Genomic DNA, 24,694 nt, shown 5'->3' with positions numbered 1-24,694 from the left:
CACAGGGCTTTCCACCAGGCTCACCTGCAGTCTCTCCCACCAGATCTGGCGGATGATCTCCCGTCGCTCGGGCACAAGTTTGTACTGGATAACCTCCTCCAGCTCAGACAGCATGTGGCAAGAAACCATGGCCTGATGGAAGCAAATCACATTCCAACTTAATACAGCATGAACAATCCAAAAGCCAGGCTTCATTTCAGTCATTCCTTCTGGTCCCACAGGCACACTCCCAGCAGCCTGTGTGTACTCATGAGCCCACTCTGCAAAAAGAACTGAACTGAGCTGGAAACCTGGCACTGCACAGGCAGTCCACACTCACCCCATAGGCCCGGCTGTAGCTCTCTCCCGCCATCGCCGTTAACTCCGCGTCTAGTAGGTCCCGGGCTTTGTCGATGCACTGGAAGAGAACGAGAAAAGCACAGGAATGGAGCTTCAGGCTTGGGAGCTGAGGGGAGCACTGTGATTTTGGGGCTTCCCCACTAGATGCACAAATTCCCTGTTTCACTGAAATCCCAGTGATGAAGAAGGGAAGAAACCTTTTACCTGATTTGAAAGCCCAGATAAAAGCATTCTCTGATTTCTCAGAAAAAACAGAAATATATGGCAGCCAAAAGCTCACCGTCTTAGAGCTTGGGTGACAAAGGAAGGGAGACGTGTGCTTAGAAAGAGAATCACTGTGCTCTCGCATCTCAAGAGGACAGCCTGTGGATCCATCTGCTTTGAACTTCTTCTTGCTGGGGATACTGATAAGAACAGACCGTGCAAGCACTCAAATGACCCACCTGCTTTTAAGCACCTTGTCCTCCTAAGAGAGGGTCTCTGAAACTGGCAGAAAAATGCCCGATCCTTTCCAGGTAAATGGGAACTTTTGTGTCTAGAACATGAATGGCCCAGGGCTGTTTTCACATCGTGTAAACCAGAGCTCATAGGACTGCAGTCTGAGGCTTCTCTGTTTCATCTGTTAAAACCCCAGCATGGGGAACTCTTCCTTTCTTGAACGTTTCAGGTTAATGACTACGTGCCCATCCTGGAGTGCTCAGGGCATTCACCCAAGCACCTCACCTAAGACAGTCTGGTGCCCAACAGGGTGGGTGTGATCACCTCATTATTTTAGTCTGCTAGACAGCAGAGGATTTCCAAATAAAGTGCTGGCTTCCCTAGAAGGTGACCAGTGTGTGACATACCCTAACAGCCAGAAGAGGTGGGATTTCTGCTGCAAGGGGCGCACTGCTCTCTGAATCCTCCTTTAGTGGACAGTTTCTCTCCACCATAGGGAACACTAAAGCAACATGGTAAAAAGGAGGCCATGATGACCCAAGAAGCCAACTCCATAAGCAATCTACATGGTAACTTCCAGAACAGGTGTCCCTCTCAGAGCAGAAAGTGGCTGATGTGCTAGGAGTTGTCTTCTCACTGAGTCTTAGGCTCCTAAGCCATTCTAGCGAGCCCACAGAGCCAAATGCCAGAGCCTGTTTACATAGGTGCCCTGTGCTTAGGAGCTAACTGGGCACCCTTGATTACCATTTCATACTACAAAGTTTTGGTTACACACAGATTTTTACCTGTTGTGCCAAGGAGAAGAGGTCCTGATGTAGCGCCAGCACAGCTCTATAAAATGCCCCGTCGTGGGTGTCCCGAGGGATCATACACGTGTACTCTTCCATGCTGTCCCACTGACCTACATGTGCATACACGCACACACATATACAGAGAAAATATGAGAGTGGTAAGCTTGCTGGGCTAAAGGCAGTATATCAAATAGGCCTTGTCACTGTTACTTGCTTTTAGCTTGGGGTTCAAATAGGACAATCTTGAGGCTGATGTATCAGAATCCTGCAGAGAGCCTCTATACTCTGTGAGGCTGAACAAGCCAATTTAACAACATCATAGCTGTCTTCCAAACACAGGCCTCTGTGGCTGCCCCTGGGAGTTAGTTCCATGAGAGATGGAAGGAGCTACATGAGTATGAGCCCACAGGTCAGGAGGGGGAGTGCAGCACCTCATTAACCTAGAGAACTCACCAGGGACTCTCTCAGTGAGACCAAGAGCCTTTCCCCTACCAGTGGAGCATCTCACAGTTCAGTAATACCTTGGAAATTACATTTTCTCGAAAACAACTGATATGGATCATTATCTGGACAGGGGACAGGATGAGACAGTTAACTCATCTCATGCTGGCAGCACCTCTGCCTCAGAAGGAGGCGATAAATATTTTAAGAGGCTCTGTTACAACAGAAAGATGGGCTAGGTCATAGCACAGTAGTCCTATATCACGGCAGGCTGGGGAAATGGTGGCATCTGGGAACGATATTTGCTTCCCCTGGTGGGGTGAGCATGTCTCAAGTGCCAGGATTTCTATGACCATCTGCAGAAAAGACACTGGCTTCATTAGTTGCACGCTGCAGGGCCCCCAATTTTATGAGGCCTTTCCCTGCCTTTCACTCCAGACCACCGGTGCATCCATTCTCTGTGCCTCTGGGCAAAAGTGAATAACAAAGAGTGACTCCTCAGGAAGCAATTCATTTCTGAAAAATGTTCTGGATCCAGCTCAGAGCTCATGAAAGGAGAGGATGTGAGCTCTGTGACTCAGAGGGTGGGGATGGAGGCGGACGTTATGTAACCTTCCTCTGGACTCCACAGGTGCAGCTTCCACCTGGGACACCCATGGACCCTCCCTCTCTGGCCAAGAGTACTTCTGGGACAGACATGGATAATCCTCTCTGCTGGGGCCTGAGATCAGAACATGACACTTTTCTGTGGGGATTAAAAGGAAATCGCTGCTTGAAAACACTCAGGGAGTGAGAAAGGTGGGTGAGTGTTGGGCAGCAAGGAGGAGAAGAGAGAAAACAAGACTATCAGAATGTCTGTAACTGCTGGAGGAAGTGAACAGCATATAGGGACTCATTGTACTATTTACTTTTATCATCGTTGGGAAAATTCTACAATAAAATTAACAAATCAAGGAGATAGACAGCTGACTTCTTTCATTATTCCTGTGGGGTAAAAACATGCTGGTAGAACTCCAGCAATCATAGTGGATCATGACACAGAGGCCCCAGGAAAGCAGAAACGCAGAAAGAGGCTAATGACAACGGAGCCAGAATGCAAACTTCACTAAGCATCTCAGTGTTGATGCTTGCACAGTTTTCCCTGGCTTCCCTGTGAAGAGAGATTTTCATGCATGTCTAACAAGTTAATCAAAGCCATGAAGACAGAAAGGACCAACGGAAGAGGTGGAAGTGGACATGAATGGCTTCACGCTTCTGTAGACCTGACACTCTGCCTGCAGCCACAGTGCCTTGCTACTCAGAGGCGAGCCTCCAGCTTCACTGTCCTCCCCATGCCTGGGAGGGCAGCCTTACCTAAACCCCATGCAGCTGCAGCAGCCATGCGGGCCATCTTGGCTTGGGTCTCATCATTAACCAGAGTCCATTTTTCACAGCACTGCTGGTGAAGCTGCCCCCTGAAGGAAAAGAATTATATAGTCAGGTTAACTGAAATCACCTCCATGACCTGCTCATTTTTCTCTCGAGCCCCTTGGGTTAGCTGGGGGGTTGCAGGGGAACTGGATGATAGGGGCCTGCCTTGATCTGGAAGCCTTTAAAGAAAAAGTACTTTCATGATATAATTGAGAAGTGTCTGGTGATTTGTCATTTCTATGGCCTGGTGGCTCAGAATTTTCCTGACAATGAGTTTATCAAAGAGAGGGACTGTGTCTAACTCGATGTGACGTGAAATGTCCTAAACATCTGGCCCTCTTCATAAATATTAAATAACTTCTTTCCTATGCCAGTGAACTCTGGGCTCTTTCCCTTTGGCAGGCCTACAGAGAAAGCAATCAGAAGAGACACATCTGTACATTCACTTTGGGTTCAAAGCTATAGGGACAATTGGCTCTTATAAGTATTATACAAATGGCTGCAGTCTGAAATGAAATTCAAATGAAATCAATCTGTGCAGAGGAAGAAGGCTCTACAATGGTAACATCCACCAGAAATCCAAATGCTGTTTACTCTCGGAATTTTGTACAATGACTGTGAGTATAGGTGTCACTAGGAGATAATGAGATGCATTCGATACACAGAGCAGAATCCCTTAAGAAGAGACGTCCTGTTGGCAGTTAAAACTGCTGCCCTCCTATGTGGCACTTCTGAGTGAAAGGAAACAAAACTCTGCTTCTGTAGGAATATGAGCTCCTGCATTCACGTGAGCTTCAAGACTCAGCTAGGAGACTCCTCAATCTCTCCTGCTTTCTGAAAGAGATACTGCAGGATATTTTAGCTTGGTATTGGGATTGGAGTCAAGAGAAAAGGTACAAGCTCCAAGTGGCCCAGCTCAGAAGCCTTGGGGACATAAGTGCATTGTAAGGTGACCTGGGGGACTGTGAATAGGGAGGAGATAAAGATGCTGAAGGGATCTAGGCTGAGCTCCCCTAGAAGCTGACTGGTGACCACATCCAGGAGAACTGCTTGGGGCCACTATCCAGCATCGCGACCTTGCAGTCATCACCTTCCACTGTCTCTCCGGCACATAATGAAGACAGTCAGGGACATGAGCATTCTAGCTTAATACATGGCCAAGATAAAAAAGAGGAGGAGGTGGGCAGCCATCCTGCCCCATGGACTTACTGAAGCTCAGTGACAGCAGCTGGATGACCTCAGTGTTGGTTTCTTGCCACCTAAACCTAGAAACCTTCACTCTGGGTCCTGCTGGAGGTTCTCCTACAGTAGCAGCTCTTCCTGCAGAAGACTTAAATTTGATCCCTGGATTGGGAAGATCTGGAGAAGGAAATGCCAACCCACTTAAGTATTCTTCCCTGGGAAACCCCACGGACAGAGAAGACTGGGAGGCTACAGTCCATGGAGTCACAAAAAGACACGACTGAGTGACTAAACAACAAGTTTCTAGATGATACAGATGCTGTGATCCAAGGGCCACCGTTTGAGAACCACTGGCTCAGGGCACAGCACAGATCCTCTGGGCAGCGTATTCTGGTGGGAATCCCGCCTGGAGCTAAAGAAAAGCGATGTTCTCGCCCTGAATGGTCCTTCCAACTCTAGAATTCAAATTTGTACAGCTCACAGCCACAGGCACTTCAGCCTCCCTCTACTGTTTCGTCAGGACATTCCATTTCTGTGTTCCAAGTCTGAGATTTTGCTCTGCTCTTCACCTTGAGCCGGGGAGTGAGTTCAGTGTGAAACACCACATACTGTCACCTCCAGAGACAAAGCAAGGAGCACTGTAGAGCGGCATCTTAGAGAGGAGGCCCGCCAGAGGATACGGGCACCGCCTTCGAGCTGCAACTGTGTCAACAGCTGTCAGACCCTGGTCAGTGTGCACAGAGGCAGGCTTCCTCTCCTACAAAGACTTCTTACAAATAAGAATGCAGAATATACTAACTCCTACCTAACTCTCAAAGGCGGGGAGGGGAAGAGAACCAAATAGAGAAAAAGTATGAGACTGTCTATGGGGCAACCACGAAGAGGTTCTCTGACAACTCTTTGTGACTCCAAGGAGGTTTGGGTAAAAGGTCCTCCAAGACTTTGACTTTCTTGCCTAGAGCATCAGCCAAAAGCCTGGGGGAGCATTCTTCGATCTGGAACACCTAAGTACTTGGCTGTCTGGGATGTCATTCCCAGGGAATCTGTCCTCAGGATGCAGAGGCCACGCAAGGGAACTGTGGGGAGGGGGCTTACTTAGCTTCATGTGGCTGCAGGTGTGGCCGGGGCTGGAGCTGGGGGAGGGGGAGCTATTTCTTGTAAGCATGGGGAAAGGGGGTCTTCCACTCACTGGTAACCCCAGATCGTGCCAGACAGCCACCTCCGGTGAACACCTGCCTCAGGCACATTCAGGATATATACTCAAAGCAAAAGCAATTTAAAAACTGCACTCTAAATAGAATTGACTGAATAAACCATATAAAAAAAACCTGCATATGATCAGGAAAAGAATTCTGCTTCTTTCATCTCTTTTAAAAATCTCTTCTACTCTGCTGCATTTTTAAACCCCTTGGTCAGCATCACTGGCCACTTACACTTTATAGGTAATTATAAAGCTGGAAGGAATCCAAGACTTCAGGGGTGGATGGCACTGCGAAGTGCAGCGTCAGGAGGCCCAGAAGACTCTGCTCTCGAGAGGCCTCAGGGCAGAGATGTCAACTCCTACGAGTCTCAGTTTCCCAACTGTCACATGGGGAGATGAGACAAAATCACACCTAAAGTCACTTCTCACAACCAAGCCAGCCCTGGGTTGGACAGTGGTTGTTTCTAACTGTGAAAGGGGGAAGGCAGGACAGGTTTCCAAGAGGAAGAAACAGTTCAGGTGGAGCTTGAAAGATGCAGAGAATTTCAAAGGAGAAAAAGGGGAAGAGGTGAGCAATCCAGGGCAATGAATGAAAGAATGCAAAGAAAAAAATTCTGTGGGGTTTGGAGAATGGCCTAGCAACAGCCCTTTGGTTAAATAAAGTTCAAGCTCTAACTTGGTCTACAAGCCCGACTTGGCCTGGGCCTTGCCGAGTTCTCCTGCCCCACCTCTTATCTCTTTTCTGTATCACACCTGACCCCACAGCCACACTGAACTTTCAGAACCCATAACATAATACTGTGCTCAATCCTCCTCACTGTCTAGGCCTGAGTTAGAGCACTTCTTCCTGGAAGACTTTCAGAGCCTTCCAAGTCAGGATTAGGGCCCCTTCTTCTATCCCACCAACCCTGGGCTTCTCCTTTATAACTATATTCACTCAGTGCTACAGCGGCCTGGTCATCTGCCCTGTCGGCTCTGAGAAGGCAGGGGCTGTGCCCTTCTTGTTCACACTGTGTCCTCAGGGCCCCAGCACAGATGCTGGCAGTGGGCAAGCACTCAATAATGACTGGTTGAATGAATGAATGGAGGGCCCTCAGTCATACAAGCAAGAGAAAGCAGAGATATCTGCTCCTGGGGAGGTAGTAAGGCATTTGTTATTAAAAACTGTAGTTCAACTAGTTCATGACTGTGGTATGGCATTTTATTTTAGCTATTTAAAAAAACTGCACTTCATGCTGGAAAACATCTCCTAACAACTCCCCAGACCAAGACCATGGCAAATGTCCTCAGCTGAGCATCCCTGTTGCTTCCACCTGGAATACCCTTTCCCCGCTCTCCACTCTCTTCACCTGTCTCCCAGCCTTGGTCCTTCCTCCAGGAAAACTGCAAGGTTGCCCCACCCTCATGTGCGTCTTTCAGAGTTGTCTACAGACCATTGTCCCTGTACGCTCAGTAACTGTACAGTAACTGCCTGCAAGCAGGCATCTGTTCTTCTTTCCTAAAATCACTAGCAATAGGTAATAAAGAGAAAAAGAAAAATCAAGGTTGCAGAGTAAGAATACGAAGTCTTCATCAGCCAGTCAAGGTTAAGAGACAGAAAGAACAGGTGTAGATCCTAGGAACACACCCATTCCTGTCCTGTCCTAGAGCATTACGAAGACTATGTGAAAGAGAGAGAGAGAGAAAGAAAAGAATCTTTCTATTTATCACTGAGACAAAATAGAGAAACACTCCCAAGTGAGAGATGCTTCCTGGGAAAACACATGAAAGCAAAAGCGGGAGTCTTGGGAGAGAGCTCTGGGAGAAGTCTTTCCAAGGCAGTTGGGCCTCCATCCCACTGCAGCTCACCATTCCCCCAAGGCCTCGAGGCAGCGCATGCGGCCCAGCATCAGCTCTGGGTCGTCCTTGTTGGTGTCCATTTTCTTATCATAGGCCACGAGAGCATCTTCCCACTCGTGCAGCTTCTCATACCAGGTAGCCTGGATCTCCTGCCAGGGAGAAAAGAGAGGACTGCTGTGAGGCACAGAGAACATAAGGCTGTGTTTTGTTTATCCACAGACTTTCCTTCCTTGAGCATGCCATGTTGTATGCGTGACACCGCACCAGCACAGTAGGCCTTCAGAGTATCCAGAGGTATGTACAGTGCTGGTGGGGATGCTGGCTCCTTGGCACAGTGTTGGAACAATCCGGGGATAACGTGAGAGTAGCTGTCAGGCCATGTCTTTCCCCATCATTTCCTGCTCAGACACAGGAGTCACCAGAACTCCAGCATGTGGGCATGCAAGGACAGGGCAAATCATCTGGATGGCAGGAAGCCCTGACAAGGGCTCCCGTAAGGAGGCCAAGGCCTGGATCTGCTGGAATGCTGACAGTGGGCCGCCTGGCAGGGCCAGCAGCTGCTTTCCTGATGAGGCCAGAGAGACCAGGCCACATCTGCATATTTGCTGGAGGAAAACAACTCGCTTTTCAAAAGCTCTTTATTCTCTGCATTACTTAATACATTTTTAAACTTTCAGGAAATAATAATTTAAAATACAATATAACACTGCCACTTAAAATTCTTTGGAAAAATCTTCCTCCCTTCTTCTACAGTCTCCCATCCAATGTTCCCTCCTCTGAGCACTTGGCAGCTTCATCACTGGCAGGGGCCCAAGGACGGATTCCATCACCCAGCAGATGGCGTGCCACACTGCCATTCGGTGTTGGCCACGTGAATGAGCAGCCACTGCAGTCTAGAAGGTGCAGACTACGGTTCTCTGAATGGCCCGAGGACTGTTTTATGTCTCTGTCTGCCCTCCATCTGCTGCCACCCCAGTCTGTCTTCTGGGCTTCTTCCTCGCCAGCTTGGTGACGACTAGTTCTCTACCAGGCCAGGGAGCAGCTCTCCAGGGATTTCTTTAACAACAATCTGATCCTGCAGCAGCGTTTGTGTGACACGATGCAGGGCCCCCATTCATTCTCCCTATTACGCTCCTTCTCCTTGCCAAATAAAACTCTAATTTGAGTAGCATGTATGAGCACAGCTATGTGCTATTAAGTTCTCTGAAAGAATCTTTTCTTCTTGAACGGCTGTGAGGAGGTCATGTCTATTTTAGGCCATTAACCTGTGCCTACTTCCCCTCATTTGTCTTCGGCAGAGCCAGTCCCCTCCGCTTGCCCTGTCCTCATCTGCGGCCTCAACAGCCTTTGCCCCAGTGTCCGTGTGCAGTGGAGTTTGTCAAAATGGGCTCTAAGCTTCATTTCCTGAGCTCGTTTAGAATCATACTGCTCCACTATGCCTAAATATGAAAGACACAACTTAGCAAAGAGTGGCTTCAGAGACTGTAACATTAAAAACTCTTAAATTAAAAAGGAACACTGGTAAATTTCCCATTTTGAATTTCTATACTGGGTGGAAAAGTGGGTACTAACATATGGTACCCACTCAGTATGAAGAAGCAGAAAGTAGGGGGAGCAGCGTATGGAGCAGGTCAGGTAGGGGGCAGGATATTTTGAGTTGCAATAGATTGCAGGAACTATAAGGTTTAAGCAATGAATCACACACAATTCTAATGAGATTGCTGTTACATAAACTGTGCTGAGAAAGCACAGGCTCTGCCAAGAAAAAGCAAACCATTGTCGAATTTAATATGATTCAGCTACCTAAATATAACAGAAAATCCACCAGGGTTTAGCAATAATCCTGGAGCTAACGGCCACCTTCAGAACCTGGAGATGGGGATCTTTTCATTTAAGGTTGGCACTCTGAGCTACCAGCATATAAAATCACCCAAATACCAGATGTTTGTGGAATCCTTGTTTCAACTACTGCAGTCTGAGCTCTAAGGTATCAAAGGAGAGGATATCTCTGTCTGAGTGGACTACATTAAGCACCCTCTCTTCTGACTTTCTTCCCTCTGCAAACAAGGTTGTGGCAAAGATGGATGAGACACAGTCCTTTCTGTTTTGTCATCTGGAGATGCTTTCTTAGCTGAGTTACAGGCATGTGCTCAAGATGGCAAAATACTCCCTTAAAATTTTCAGTCCAATTGACCAGCCATTACATAAGGCAGTGAAGTAGTCAATTTTCTTTACTCTAACACACTGGGCTCTTGATTAAGGCAAACTGGAGTAAGTGACTGGCATAACTAATAAAAGGTTCCTCATCAAATATATGGACCCAGAACTTCTTGAATTTCCAGGAAGCCAGTGTTAAGTTGATTAAATCAATGTTTATATATGGTTAGGAAGTTACCAAAGCACCCGCCCAAGACCACAGAGAGTAACAGAAACATTTTAATATTGGTTGGGCAAAGATGGAAGGAAGGAAGAAACTATATAAGCAGTAATGAAATGGAACAATCCCTCAATATCATGTATAAATTATGGCATATTTTTTCTGGAGAATTAGTCATGGTTTCTTCCGAAGTATATACTGAGCCTCAAGTATGGGCAATGGTAATGCTGGTTGTTAGACAACACAAAGATAACTCGGGTCACATCTGGGCTCTGACACCAGGTTCTGCCACTTATTCACTCTGTCAGCTTAGGTAAGGCTGTTATCCTGTCGGGACTATAGTCCCTCTCATCCCTGTAAAATGGGATAACAATAGTACCTGTTCACAGGTTGCTATGAGGACTGAATTAGATGAAGTACATAAAGCACATAGCAAAGAGCTAGGCATATGCTATTTGATAAATACAAGTCATTACTGTTCATTAGATTCTGTCCTCACAATCTCTGTTTAGCCTGAATATACTCTATATGGCCACTGCTTCCCTCAGCCTCAAGATACAGGTAAGTCAGCATCAGGCTGTTAATAATTGGGGAAAAAAACAGAAAAGGAAAGTAACTTTCTCAAGGCTGTGGCCTAGTGCTTCCCTAGCCAGGTAGCTGCCCCTTGCTCTTCTAAAAGGAATGAGACACTTACCAGCTCTCCAAAGTGCTTCATGGCATACTCCAACACCCCAGCAGCTGCCTCTGGCTGCTGCAGCTTATTATTAATGCTGGGAAAACAAAAGGAAGCGGAGGTTATACTCAACATGTCGGAGGGTGAGAAGGGCAGGGTCGCTTGTGGGCAGATGGCTCACCAGCATGTTGGGGACAACGTCTTACAGAAGCAGAAAGAACATCAGTTACCTATTATATTACCACTGTGGCCTGATAATTTCATCTTGACCTCACACTCCTTATCTTGAAGGGGCCACATCTGGTGGACAGGAGGCCTCACCTGCCTGGGGCCCTTCCTCCAAGCAGCAGACTGACTGGTTTCCTCTCTGATATCAGACGTCAGGCAGCACGCGTCTGTTTTTGAACTAAGAAACCCTGGCTCCAGAACCATCCCAACCAACACAACAGATGAGGTACCTCTGAACTTTTAGCTTTTATGTCTCAATGATAAGAATAACCAAAACAAATAGAAACCATCAGGCTCTGTGGGAGACACAGAAGTGGCCCTGAGGCTGGGTCATCCACGTCAATGACAGAGAACCCTGGGGCCTATGGCTGTGCAGCTGTCTCAACTGCTCACTGATGAGGTCCATGTCTTTCAAATCCAGATGCCCCCTTAGTCCCTCTCGCAAGACCGTGCTCTGCCTCTGAAGCAGGCTGTGAAGGGACCACATCCCAAGGCACTTGCCTGGTCTCTGGTGGAGAAATGTTTTTCATAACCACACACAACGCTGCTGATGTCATCCTAAGGGCAGTTGGGGCTGGAGGACTGTAACTATATTGGGGCAACTAGGCAGAAAAGCTGGAAGGCTTGCCGCCTGGAGTTGGTTCATCAGAGAGGCTGTGAAGACATCCTGAAATGGAGAGGAGCTGCAAGGCTCAGTCCCTAGTTCCAACAGGGAGGTAAAGAGCAGCTAACCCTACACTAAACATGAGCCTGAGTTATGGGAAGGAAGGAAGAGAGAGAGGGAGCAGGCCTGAGAAAACTATAGGATAATAATGACCGTGTCTGTTCACAGGTAGGGAGCAAAATGTGACAGACCAGCTTGGGAGTCCAGACTGGTTTAACAAGCTAGGATCTAATTTACTGCCCTAAGGACAAACTGTCTACTGGACTCAAATTAATTTTTAAGTGGTTTTGGGAAATTCCAGGATGTGGGTTCAACGTGGTAATATGGCAAGAGATTGGTGTTATAAAATACTATTTTTAAAAATTCAAATTCCACCACATTTCTTCCAATAAAACTGAGAGGTAACTGCCCAGAAATCTGATGAACTAGAAAAGTTAACATTTGTGAAAGTAATAATCGAATGCCTCATGTTTGCAAATCACATCTCAAACAATCTTTCCAATCTATTGCTCCTCTGACCTCATGCATCCCTGAGAGAGTGGGTAGGGAAGGGTATTATTAGGCCTGTTTTACTCCTGGGGAGACAGAGGCCTGGGAGGGCAGTGACTTTCCCCAAGGCCCACATGAACGGGGACAGTCTCCATACAACCTGAAGCAATCTTACTGTCTCCTTCACGGCATTCTTTAGGGAATCAAATGAAATAATGGATATGAAATTAAGCATATAAACAGGTTCTTATATGTGCTTCTTCCTTCATCTGTTTTAGTCCAAGGATAGAAGCTTCTGGAATCTTACTTATATGTTTGAGTACAGAAAAAACATATGTCTAATGTTCAGACTTTTTTTTTTTTTTTGTGGGGGGGGGGGGCTCCAAAATCACTGCAGATGGTGACTGAAATTAAAAGACGCTTACTCCTTGGAAGAAAAGTTATGACCAACCTAGATAGCATATTCAAAAGCAGAGACATTACTTTGCCAACAAAGGCCCGTCTAGTCAAAGCTATGGTTTTTCCTGTGGTCATGTATGGATGTGAGAGTTGGACTGTGAAGAAAGCTGAGCATCGAAGAATTGATGCTTTTGAACTGTGGTGTTGGAGAAGACTCTTGAGAGTCCCTTGGACTTCAAGGAGATCCAACCAGTCCATTCTGAAGGAGATCAGCCCTGGGATTTCTTTGGAAGGAATGATGCTAAAGCTGAAACTCCAGTACTTTGGCCACCTCATGCGAAGAGTTGACTCACTGGAAAAGACTGATGCTGGGAGGGATTGGGGGCAGGAGGAGAAGGGGACGACAGAGGATGAGATGGCTGGATGGCATCACTGACTCAATGGACATGAGTCTGAGTGAACTCCGGGAGATGGTGATGGACAGGGAGGCCTGGTGTGCTGCAATTCATGGGGTTGCAAAGAGTCGGACACGACTGAGCGACTGAACTGAACTGAACTGAATGTTCAGACTTGAGCCAGCACTAGGCAACCATCCATGCAAGTTCCATCTTGAACAGGACTATTCGAGTGGGCTCCAAGCTCAAGGTCCAGGCTCTGCAACCAGAGGTGAAAGTAGCTGTACAGACGCCCTTCTCCTTTACTTACAGGAGGAGACGGGTCACCTTGTGTGGAATCTACTGCACAGACTCTTTGGCGCTTCTGAGCGGGTCCCAAGCAAAGCACTGAACCTGAATGTTTTCCATAGCTTTCTGCTGCAGGATTCAGAAATATTTTTAATTTCAAAGTGATGCTGTAATGTCATGGTTTTCTTTAGGCAGCCCTGTGAGAGTTCAAAGCTGAGAATGAAAATCTGAGTCCGAAGGGACTCCCTCCACTGCATGCTCACTGTCAGGCAGTTTCCTATTCCTCTTGGCCTCAAAAGTCAAGTTCTTAACTTTGTTCTCACTTATGTGGGGCTGTGCAAACTGTATTAGTAATCAATACTACTGGGTATATATATTTGTGATCATCTAATTCCTTGAGCCCAAGTAAAGATTTGGCAGTATAAGAAGACAGGAAATAAGAAATCCAGTATATATTCTACATATTACTTATGATATATTATACTGGGCTTCTCTGGTAGCTCAGACGATAAAGAATCTGCCTGCAATGTGGGAGACCCATGTTCAATAGCTAGGTTGAGAAGATCCCCTGGAGAAATGAATGGCTACCCACTCCAGTATTCTTGCCTGGAGAATCCCATGGACAGAGGAGCCTGGCGGGCTACAGTCCATAGAGTCACAAAGAGTCAGACACGACTGAGCGATTAACACTTTCATACTGAAATATGTAATATATCATATGTAACTATCTATAATGATATAGTCTATATACTACTTTGAGTCCTAATGTGGACTACTGGGATGGCCCTGGTAGGAATATAAAGTATTTTGATGAGAAAGATACGGAAAGTGTTCTTTGCCTGAACCAAAAAAAGTTAACTCTAAGAATCAGACATAAAAAGTCCAGGAGTTCTAAGAACTGTCTTCCAATCTCATGTTCTGGAACATATTCTATTTTCAAGATCAATTTATAAACATTACCAAAACTCGCCTTCCTCTGGGATAAAGCAACAAAAACAAAAGCAAGCGAAAGCCATTTCCCCCTTCACTCTCCTACTCATTATACATAAAAAGGAGAATTTTACAAGAAACTGATCAAAATCAGGAAGTTGTAGAGACCTCAGAGGAGAAATACAGATTTTACCTTACTATTGCAATGACTTTGACCTACCTCCTCTAAGGACAGACCAACATAGCTTTGCAAATGTGACAAGAAAACTCATCACATGGCCCCAACTCCTTTAAGAGCAAGTTCAAATAAGACACCTGTATAGTACTTCCCACTTGAGTATGTGTGGAGGCAGGTGAGGATGCAGACAGAGCCCTGTGGGAAGGAGAGGGGTTGGGCTCATTGAGGACTTACTGACCAGCCCTCCATCAATGGTCAGGAAAACTGGGCATACAGCTTGCCATGCAAGCTAAGCTCTTGTCCAACCGTAAGGACAGTCACTGAAAAACGACAACTTTGACTAAATGGACTAAAACATACCCATGAAAAAGGAGCGTGAGCAGAGAAAAAGGGTCCCTTTGATAAATTAAGTTCTGGTTTGAGGACCCGAAAGAAAGGAGACCGTATGCACCTACAGTCAACTGTTCAGAGAGGAGAGATTTCAAGTTAACTGGCTGTTCTCTCCCTGTTAATTTTCTCCTGTTTGCATTCTTCTTTGCCACAGAACTTTCTCCCTAATGCACCTCTCTCTTCTTTTCCCCCCAGGGAGTCTTCCACATGTGCCTGCAAGGCTGCTGGAGGACACAAGTGCAGGGCTGAGGATCTGTAGATTCTCTCAGTGCTTCAGAGAGTCCGCCACCTTATTTAAGATCTTAACTTTTTATCCCTCCTCCACGGCTTCTGGCACTTCATCATGTGAGGCCAAGGATTTTAGCAACAACAAGATACCTAAATTTACTGAGAGCTCTGTAGGTGCCAGGCACTGTGCTGACTACTGCTGATCCATGATCTCTTAACCCTACGAAGTAGACACTACTATTAACATTTCCATTTTGCATAGAAAGAAGCTGTAGCCCCGAGGGCTATCCTTTCACTTCAAAACTGTACGTTTAAAAGGATCTCAAGTAATAACTAAGGGTACAGCTCTGCAGGAGGAGGAAAGTGTGTCAGCTGTCTACTCCCCGCATCAGTGGGCACCAAGCAAGTATATGTGAAGTAAGTGACTGAAAGCAGGGAACAGATGGAAGCAGGGCAAGGACGTCTCCATGAGCTAATTCCACATGCAATTCACCATACAGGACAGGAGCCCTACTGCACTTCACTTTAGCCTCCTCACTCATACTGTGGTTGACACCCTGCTCTGACCCCTAAGCTGCCATTCCCTAGTTTTGTTTTGTTTTTTTTTTTTGGCTGCATCACCTACCCTCTGGGATCTTAGTTCCCCAAGGAGGGATTGAACCCGAGCCCTCTGGAAGCTGAAGTCGTAACCACTGGACTGCCAGGGAAGTCCCTCCCATTCCCTATTTTTGATTTCCCTTCAGAAGCCACTGCCTCCATGCCTCCCAGGAGGACAGTCCCCATGCAGCCACAGCGGATTTTTCTGGGGCGCTTGTTTGAGGCTGCCAGGCATACAGACAGAGTCCAGGCTGTGAAGTGGGGCATAAGTAAGCCGGACAGTCCCCATGCAGCCACAGCGGATTTTTCTGGGGCGCTTGTTTGAGGCTGCCAGGCATACAGACAGAGTCCAGGCTGTGAAGTGGGGCATAAGTAAGCCTCCACGGAAATGCAGCAGTTCCCAGCTACTAAGTCCCCTGTTGCCTGCCTACTTGGGTGACACAAGACCATCCTTTGAGATACTCCCTGTTGAAACTCAGATGTGCTTTTATGACACTGAAGGGAGAGACAGTATGTGTGACTCACGTGCAGAGATCACCTTTGCTCAGAAGTCCCCCTGATGAGGAGCTCTCATTTACGGGGCAGCTGGGAGTCTTCCACAGCCTGTTCTATAAATGTTCCCGTGTGTACCCTGGAGTCTTTCCCTATTAACGCTGGAGGCTTATAAAGGGCAAACTGTTCAAAGCTTAGCCCAACAGCAGAGGAATGCTTAACGACACAAACCAGACCTCACTGACGCTGGCTGGGCTGACAAACAAGTTTAGAGAGAGGGAGGCTTCGACAGTAATATGCCCACAACAACATAGAGATGACAGTCGACCACAGGGCCTATCTCCTCTCCATGCCCACTGAGGCCAGAAGGCTAAGATGGCTTAGCTGCTGTCTTCAGCATCAGTGTCGTGGTATATTTATATTTTACTTCATATCCCAGTGAGAAAAACCAGTTGAGGTTTCATATAGTTGCGAATCTATACAGCAAACAGAAGCTGCCTACCCACAGAATAAAACGCTGAGCCCACAAATGAACCTGGTGTTAGAAATACAATGAAGACAGGAAAACTCAATGAATTAGGATGTCAAGAAGGGAAAAGGCAATTATTCAGACATATTCACTCATTCATGCCCACCTCCCCTCTCCTATTCCAAGATTTAATTTTTATTAAAGGAAGCTGAGTTGAAGAGCTTGAAACTGGGAAAATTCACAAGTGAGGGAAGCACTTTCTAGAATTGAGTCAAATTAACAATAAGAAATGGCCTCATTGTCTTCTATACTACACAGATTACCCCAGGCATCTTTTCTTCACTATCTGAAAATCTCTTTCCAAATGTAGGGAAAGTGTGTAAGCGAGCAAGGAACTCAGGCATGAGGGAGCTTCTCACTGCCTTGGTGGGTTTCCTGTCAAGAGTGATGGATGAGAAGCGAGTGCTCGGTGCAGGGCCTGTCTGCTTTCCCATGACTCTCCCTTTTGAGCTCTTCCTCAGGGCTTTCCACAGGCAAGTGGCGACCAGTATCACTGAGGATGCTCCTGAACAAAGAGTAGATCATGAACTGCTCCAGGTTCTAACCCCAACTTGTTAGCAAACCAATAGGGGGGTCGCTGGCTCACCATCCAAATGCCATTCCTACCACTGGAAGGGAAACCTGAGGAACTGTATCGTCTCCTAAGTCACTGTTCCACAGGCTTCTGGACTGACGTCAAATCCAAAATCCTCTGGCCTGGGAATTCCTCCCGGTAGAGTTCATTTGGTCATCGACCCCATCTCTCAGCCTTGGTGACCTTTGGCTACTAAGAGCAAAGTGACGCAGGCGCACTCAACACTAGCCGGAACCCACAGCAAAGCCAGTCACACGAGGAGCGTCTGCAGTGGCATCTGGGGGACTACTCAGGCTTCCTGGTGCTCCTGTCAGGAATTTATGAGAATGTCATGCACTGGCTTCCCAAATGGCTCTGGGCCTTCTCTCTCCTGTCTATTTCTAGTGCAGACTACCGTCTGCATTTTATTTGGTTTCCTGTCAAGGAAGAATTCTCTGAATTCCCTCAGTGCTGGGCTGGTGACACGCAACACAGTTGACAAGGGACCTCGGCAGGTCTCGCTGAGGAGTTCGTGACCAGCCAAGTTGTGAGGCCAATGGGACCCATTTTACGCTGAATCAAGCTGTATCTTTCTTATTTCTCTCTTAGAACCAGTAGCTGCTTCAGACCATCCCTGTCACTTTTTCTAGCACCAAGATTCATCTCTGTGTCCAATGGGTGATTAGAAACACAACTGCTTGATTCCTGTACAGAGTCAGGAAGATCCAGGGTTTGTCGGGCCCTGCTATTATCATGAGGCAGCTCCCTGGGGCTCTGGGGAGCTCAAGGGGATGACAGTGCCTTTTTGAGCAGGACAGCAGTGAAGACAGAAGGCAAGGTAAGAACGTCTAAAATGCACGCCAGAGAAAGGCAGTGGGGCAGCTAAAAAGCAGGTGGCAGGGAGAGCAGAGGGAACCGGCAGGCGTTACAGTTCCCTCACTTAAAGTCACAGTCAGGTTGTGAAGATAGCACCCAGGATCTGGCAGGTCAAACTTTCCTTTCTTGCTCCAAGAACTTAGGAAAAGTAACTTTACTTCTCTTCTAAACATTAAAAAAGTGGAGGCTGGCCTTGTTAGAAGGTTTCAAAGCTGGGACATTTGGTGTCCCTGGAACTCTTGGGGGCCTAAGGCACGAAGACAAAAAGAATGTGATACAAGAGAGGTGGGCTGCCTCGGCATCAAATGGGCTCCTGACGCCTTACCCCAGAGTGGATTAAGGGTGAAGAGTTCTGACTTGTCTCCACTTTTTCCTTTGTCTGGTCACGGTATAAGTGACATGTCTGTCATAGTACCTAGAAGACTTGCCAGATCTGTATGTGAGAAAGTGGGACCTTAAAAATAAAAAAGACAGGACTTCTCTTTTGGCCCAGTGGTTAAGAATCCATCTATTTGGATAACAGTATGGTGATTTCTTAAAAAAAAAAAAAAAAACAACTAAGAAGAAAACTACCATATGACCCAGCAATCCCACGACTGGGCATACACCCTGAGAAAATCATAACTGAAAAAGACAGATGCACCCCAGTGTTCACTGCAGCACTATTTACAGCAGCCAAGGGATGGAAGCAACCTAGATGTCTGTAACAGATGAGTGGATAAAGAGGTTGTGGTACATATATACAATGGAATATTACTCAGCCATAGAAAGGAATGAATTTGAGTCAGTTCTAGTGAGGTGGATGAACTTAGAGCCTGTTATACAGAGTGAAGTAAGTCAGAAAAACAACTATCATGTATTAATGCATATATATGGAATCTAGAAAACTGGTACTGATGAACACATCTGCAGGATAGGAACAGAGACTCAGACACAGAGAAGAGACTTACAGACACAGCAGGGGCAGGAGAGGGTGGGATGAATTGAGAGAGTAGCATTAAAATATATACATTACTATAATGTAAAATAGATAGCTAATGGGAAGTTGCTGTATAACACAGGGAGCTCAACCCAGAGCTGTGTGATAACCAAGAGGGCTGGGATGAGGTGGGAGGGAGTTTCAAGAGGAAGGGTTCATATGTATACCTATGGCTGATTCATGCTGATGTATGGCAGAAACCAAATAACAGTATAAAGCAATTATCCCCCAATTAAAAAAATAAATAAATTTGAAGGAAACAAAAGAGAATCCACCTACCAATGCAGGGGGCACAGGTTTGGTCCCTGGTCCAGGGAGAGTCCACATGCCTCGGGGCAACCAAGCCCGGGTACCACATCTGCTGAGCCTGTGCACCACCACAAGAGAAGCTGCCTCGATGAGAAGCCTGCATACTGCAACTAGAGTAGTGCCTGTTCTCCACAACTGGGGAAAGCCCGTGCACAGCCAAAAATGAAAAGCAAAAAGAATTTAGAAGACAGAAGCTAACAAGTGCAGATTAGGGAAAGGAGAGAAAAAAATTCCTATCTTTTCAATTCTGGTGCATATGTGCTAAATTGCTTCAGTTGTGTCTGGCTCTTCCATGGGCTCTATGTAGCCCACCAGCCTCCTCTATCCATGGGATTCTCCAGGCAAGAATATTGGAGTGCGTTGCCGTGCCCTCCTCCAGGGGATCTTCCCAACCCAGAGATTGAACCCACGTCTCTTACATCTCCTGCATTGGTAGATGGGTTCTACGTCACTAGCATCACCTGGAAAGCCCCTTTCAATACTGGTAGCGGGAGGTGTGTGTGTGTGTGTCTGTGTCTGTGTATATATATATAAGACATTTTTTAATTTAAAAAATTGGAGTGGGAGTTCACGATATCAAAATGATACTTTTGCCTATGTATATTCTGTATAAATGCATATTTTAGACATAGTGCTAGTCAGAGTGATGATATAGTACTGTATTCTGCTTTTTTACATGACACAGGCATTTCCCACTTTATCCGGAGCCTTCACAAAAACTTTTTAACAGCTGTGTAAGAAAATGTCCTGCGCTGGATCTTATGTCTAAACCAGTCTCTTGGGCACACCCTTGTGGCCGGGTGAGAGCAGCACTAGCTAAGCCACCAAGGTGTGGCAGGAGCTCACAGGGGATTCGTCCTGCAGATGTCTGTAGGCTTGCCCCTGGGAATCAGAGCAGCCACCCAGAGGATGGACACAGGGTCCAGCAATAAGCTGGACAAGCTGTCCCATTTCACTCATCACTTCCAGCACCCCCTGGCTGGATAAACGGGGCCTAAATGCCCTAGCACAACCAGCATGAGGCACTGAGAAGCCGCAGAGCCCTGGAGTGTCAAAGCACACGATTTGTGCTGGCCAGGTTTGCAACCCAGGGGCCTGTCAGAGGCGTGTTGTAAAAATGATGAATGGCTGTCACATTTCCAAGGCTCTGGCTGATTTAGGGAGCCACTGGCAGGCACATCACTCCCAGCGTGTCAGCCAGTTAATTACTTCCAACTTTATCTTTCTTGTCAACACTTCTTGACAAATTGGCCATTATCTTTTTATTCTACAACAATGAGCACTGCTTCTTTTCTGGTGAGGCCTGGAGGATTTTCTCCTCCTTTCTGCTTCTTCATATCCAGAATGAAATGAAGAGATCTGAGAGAGAACATTAGGGAGAAGAAGCTGTCAGGGAAACAGAACAAAGTGGGGAGGGTTGACAGACGGAACCCAAAACTTATTTTCAACTACTTTGACTCAAAATAGAGGAGATATTTTGGGTAAAAATCCATCCTGATTTCTTGGCTGCTGCGTGTCCAAGAGCTCTGACTCAGGCTATTATGTGGATGAAGTTGGGAAACAAAAATTAAATGAGCTGGCATCCAGGGACTTGGCAGCTCTGAACTCTCCTCACTTATAACTGTGTAAGGAGATGTGCCCTGGCCCTGTGCTCTGGTAGAGTGAGGCCACACTGTAGAAATACTGATGCCCGTTCTAGAATCGGGAAAAGGAAAATATGCCTACCTTCCTGGTAAGGAAGAGCTGACAGATGAGGACTACAACACACTAACTGAATCATCAAGATTTACAGCCAGTGAGATGTCCAAAAGAAGCTCGAGAGACCAATGGTGTCATCACTGACACTTTTCACTGTCACTGGGACAAACTGTCAGAGACGGCCATGGGGCACCCACTGTATTTCATCAGTTCTAAGATGCACTCTTAACATTTCTGAAATCATGATACAGCTTATGATTCAAGGTTTCAGAGTACCATGACCCAGCTTAATTGCCAGTAGTCTGCCCCTCATCATACAGGTACATAAAAATCAGAAGCACCTTTGCTAACTCACCATAAGAGTGGTCCCTTTAAATCTCTAGCCATTCCTGGGGATGAGCTAGATGCAGTGGAAGGGCAGAGGTTAACTACTAACCAACAGCAAGCTTTTCATTGTGTTCATGGGGTTGCTGAAGCTGAAGCTCCAATACTTTGGCCACCTGATGGGAAGAGCCGACTCACTTGAAAAGACCCTGATCCTGGGAAAGGTTGAGGGCAGGAGAAGGGGGTGACAGAGGATGAGATGGTTAGATGGCATCACTGACTCAACGGACATGAGTTTGAGCAAACTCTGGGAGATAGTGAAGGGTGGGGAAACCTGGCCTGCTTAAGTCCACAGGGTCACAAAGAGTCGGACACAACTTAGTGACTGAGTAACAACAGCAGCAGCACGCTGTGCCCTTTAGAATGGTCGTGGGTGCAATGGAAGACTCTCTGTCTTTCTGGTCAGCTCTGGGAGAAACACCAGATCTCTGCCCTTTGTATAGCTCCTCACTGACAGCCAGCTTTCTGTACTGAAAGCAGTTTTCCTTGGAGTTTGTAAGATGCTCTACAGAGGCAAGCTGTTGTAAAGTGAACCTGTAAGAAGTCTTCAGAGTGGCCAGAAATAAATTTAAGCTCTACTGGTGACTGGTGAGGGACCTGGCCTCTTGGGTAACGGCTGGATGTAAGGGCATTAAAGAAAAAGATGGGTTGAGAAAGAAAGATACAATCTGTACTCGTGCTCTGCCTACACTAGGGTTTCCTTCGTCTGCCCCCTCTTTGCTGCCTGGAGCTTTTCTACAGGGTACAGATTCCTAGAGGAACACTGGCACTTCTGAAGGCAGCATGAATCCAGACATTTGGAATGTGTTTTTACCAAGAAGAGAGGAGCTTTGAGCAAATCCTCACCCGCTGGACAGAGTGTATTCTCTTCCAGCAGAGGTGCGGGAAAGAGAACAAGACTGTACCTTTTCAGGAAGCCAGGAAACAACTGTAAAGGCTAGGCTCATGCTTCCAAGCAACACAACAGACACCTTGGGAACACGTGTTTAGAGTTAAGACAGAGTGGGCTTGTTTGTCATCCAGCCTCTCGTCTGTAGGCTGTAAAGCCCAGTCACCCTCACCGTTAACTGGTTGCTCAGGCACAAACTGGCTCAATTTCTTTAACATTCTCAGAGAGTTACAGGCCATTTCCCGTTAGTGCTGCCTAAGTCAGGGAAGCTAAGGCCCAGCCAAGGGGACACTTCTCAGTCCCTGGGCAACTGCGCGTGGACTTGCCATCTCGTCCTGCACCCTGGCTGGGATCCGTCTCTGGTGAAGGGTGATTTTCTACAATTACAAGGTAATGTGCGTGTGATTACTCTTTGGAAACAAACAAGATCTGTTAGGTTCCTGGATTAATTATGGGGAACACAGCTGCTCAGATATACGACATGTTACTTTCTCCTTCACATGAACCTCTGCGTGTGGCCCCTTAGGCTGTGATGAGGGTTAACTGACAGGCCAAAGCAGGGTCAGGCTATTGCATATGCCGTTCACATAGGCCTTCAGAATATACAGGAGAGGGGAAATCCCTACCCCAAATGCTCTGAGGCCCTCTCACTCATCTTCATATGTAACAAAAGAGGTTGCCACTGTTTGCTTTAGTCTCTAACTCTTTTGTGATCCTACAGACAGTAGCCCGCCACTCTCCTCTGTCCATGGAATTTTCTAGGCAAGAATACTGGAGTGGGTTGCCATTTCCTTCTCTGGGGAATCTTCCCCACCCAGGGATCGAAACTGTGTCTCCTGTATTGGCAGGCAGATTCTTGACCACTGAGCCACTGGGGGTGAGATGTGAATCCATGATTTCGAGAGATACAAAGTTATACAGTAAAGATGCTACTTTAAGTTATTGGTTAAAAAAGAAGAAGCCTGAACCAAATGATCCCAACTCTTCCAGTTCTCACTTTCTTTGATTCTATAACTAAAACCTATGGAAGAAAATGTTAAAGCAGGAGAGAAGACAATGCCCTGCAATGAAGAACTCACCATGATGAAGACTGGCAATGACCATGGAGAGAGAGACTAAGCCTCCACAACACATGCTTATTTATCGGGAGACAATCTTCTTCTGGGAAGTCATTCTTACAATTGGCAAGTATCTCTTTTGTCCCAGCCTTTGTGCTAAGTGCTGGATGCTAGATCTACTGTGGTAGATAAACCAGGGCAGGTCTCTGCTTTCACAGAGCTTACAGGTCAGGGAAGTAGATAAGCAAAATGCAAATGGAAATAGGTAAGCACCTGAAGAAGACAATGCACAAAGACGGAAAATAGATTTAAGTGGGCAGGGAGGTTTTTCTGATGAAATGATAATCCATCACCTAAATTAATACTACTTCAGATTTGCTAGATACGGACTATGTGTCAGACACAATTCAAAGTGTTTTATAGCTCATATAACTCAATAACAAAAAAACAAACAACCCAATTGAAAAATGGGCAGGAGACTTAAATAGAAATTTCTCCAAAGAAGACATACAGTGGCCAACAGGCACATGAAAAGATGCTCATTATTGCTGATTATTAGAGAAATGCAAGTCAAAACTACAACAGAGTGCCACCTCACACCAGTCAGAATGGCCATCATTAAAAAATCTACAAATAAAAAATGCTAGGGAGTGTTTGGAGAAAAGGGAACCCTCTCACACTGTTAGTGGGAAAGTAAATTGGTAAAGCCACCATGGAAAACAGTACGGAGGCTCCTCAAAAAACTAAAAATAGAGCTGCTATTTGATCCAGCAACCCCACTCCTGGGCATATATCCAGATGAAACTATAATTTGAAAAGATACAAGCACCGCTATGTTCATAGCACCACTATGCACAATAGCCAAGACATGGAAATAACCTAAACGTCTATCAACAAAGGAATGAATAAAGAATACATGTAATAGTGCATGCAATGGAATATTACTCAACCATAAAAGGGGATGGAATAACGCCGCCTGCAGCAACATGGGTGGACCTAGAGATGACCACACTAAGGGAAGTAAGAAGTCGCTCCATCATGTCCAACTCTTTGTGACCCATGGACTGTAGCTTGCCAGGCTCCTCTGTCCATGGAATTTTCCAGACAAGAATACTGGAGTGGGTTGCTATTTCCTTCTCTTAGAGGATCTTCCTGACCCAAGGATTGAACCTGGGTCTCCTGCACTGCAGACAGTCTCTTTACCATCTGAGCCACCATGGAAGCCCCAAGGAAAGTAAGAAAGAGAAATACAAATACAATATGATAACATGTATATATGGAATCTAAAATACAACACACATAAGTGGAAACAGACTCACAGACATAGAGAACAGACTTGTGGCTGCCAAGGGGAGGTTCTGGGGAAGGGAAAGATTGGGAGATTGGGAGTAGCAGATGCAACCTATTACATATGGGATGGATAAACGAGGTTCTACTGTATAGCACAGGG

At 46.4% G+C, this 24,694-nt stretch overlaps 1 protein-coding gene across 1 annotated transcript in view; it reads right to left on the bottom strand.

Annotated features, from left to right (window-relative positions):
• Window positions 1-24,694, bottom strand: part of MTOR (mechanistic target of rapamycin kinase) — a 123,672-nt gene that overhangs the window by 29,805 nt on the left and 69,173 nt on the right. Inside the window, exons 29-34 of the mRNA XM_070768227.1 lie at window positions 10,713-10,788; window positions 7,651-7,790; window positions 3,363-3,463; window positions 1,563-1,678; window positions 320-397; window positions 25-132 (exon numbers count right to left, since the gene is read on the bottom strand). Of these exons, the coding sequence (XP_070624328.1) occupies window positions 25-132; window positions 320-397; window positions 1,563-1,678; window positions 3,363-3,463; window positions 7,651-7,790; window positions 10,713-10,788 (619 nt within the window). The remainder of the gene's footprint in view (window positions 1-24; window positions 133-319; window positions 398-1,562; window positions 1,679-3,362; window positions 3,464-7,650; window positions 7,791-10,712; window positions 10,789-24,694) is intronic.

This window comes from Bos indicus, chromosome 16 (genome assembly GCF_029378745.1).
Source record: "Bos indicus isolate NIAB-ARS_2022 breed Sahiwal x Tharparkar chromosome 16, NIAB-ARS_B.indTharparkar_mat_pri_1.0, whole genome shotgun sequence".
NCBI lineage: Eukaryota > Metazoa > Chordata > Mammalia > Artiodactyla > Bovidae > Bos > Bos indicus.
Note: the sequence above shows the minus strand (reverse complement) of the source record. Positions and strands in the feature narration are given on the sequence as shown.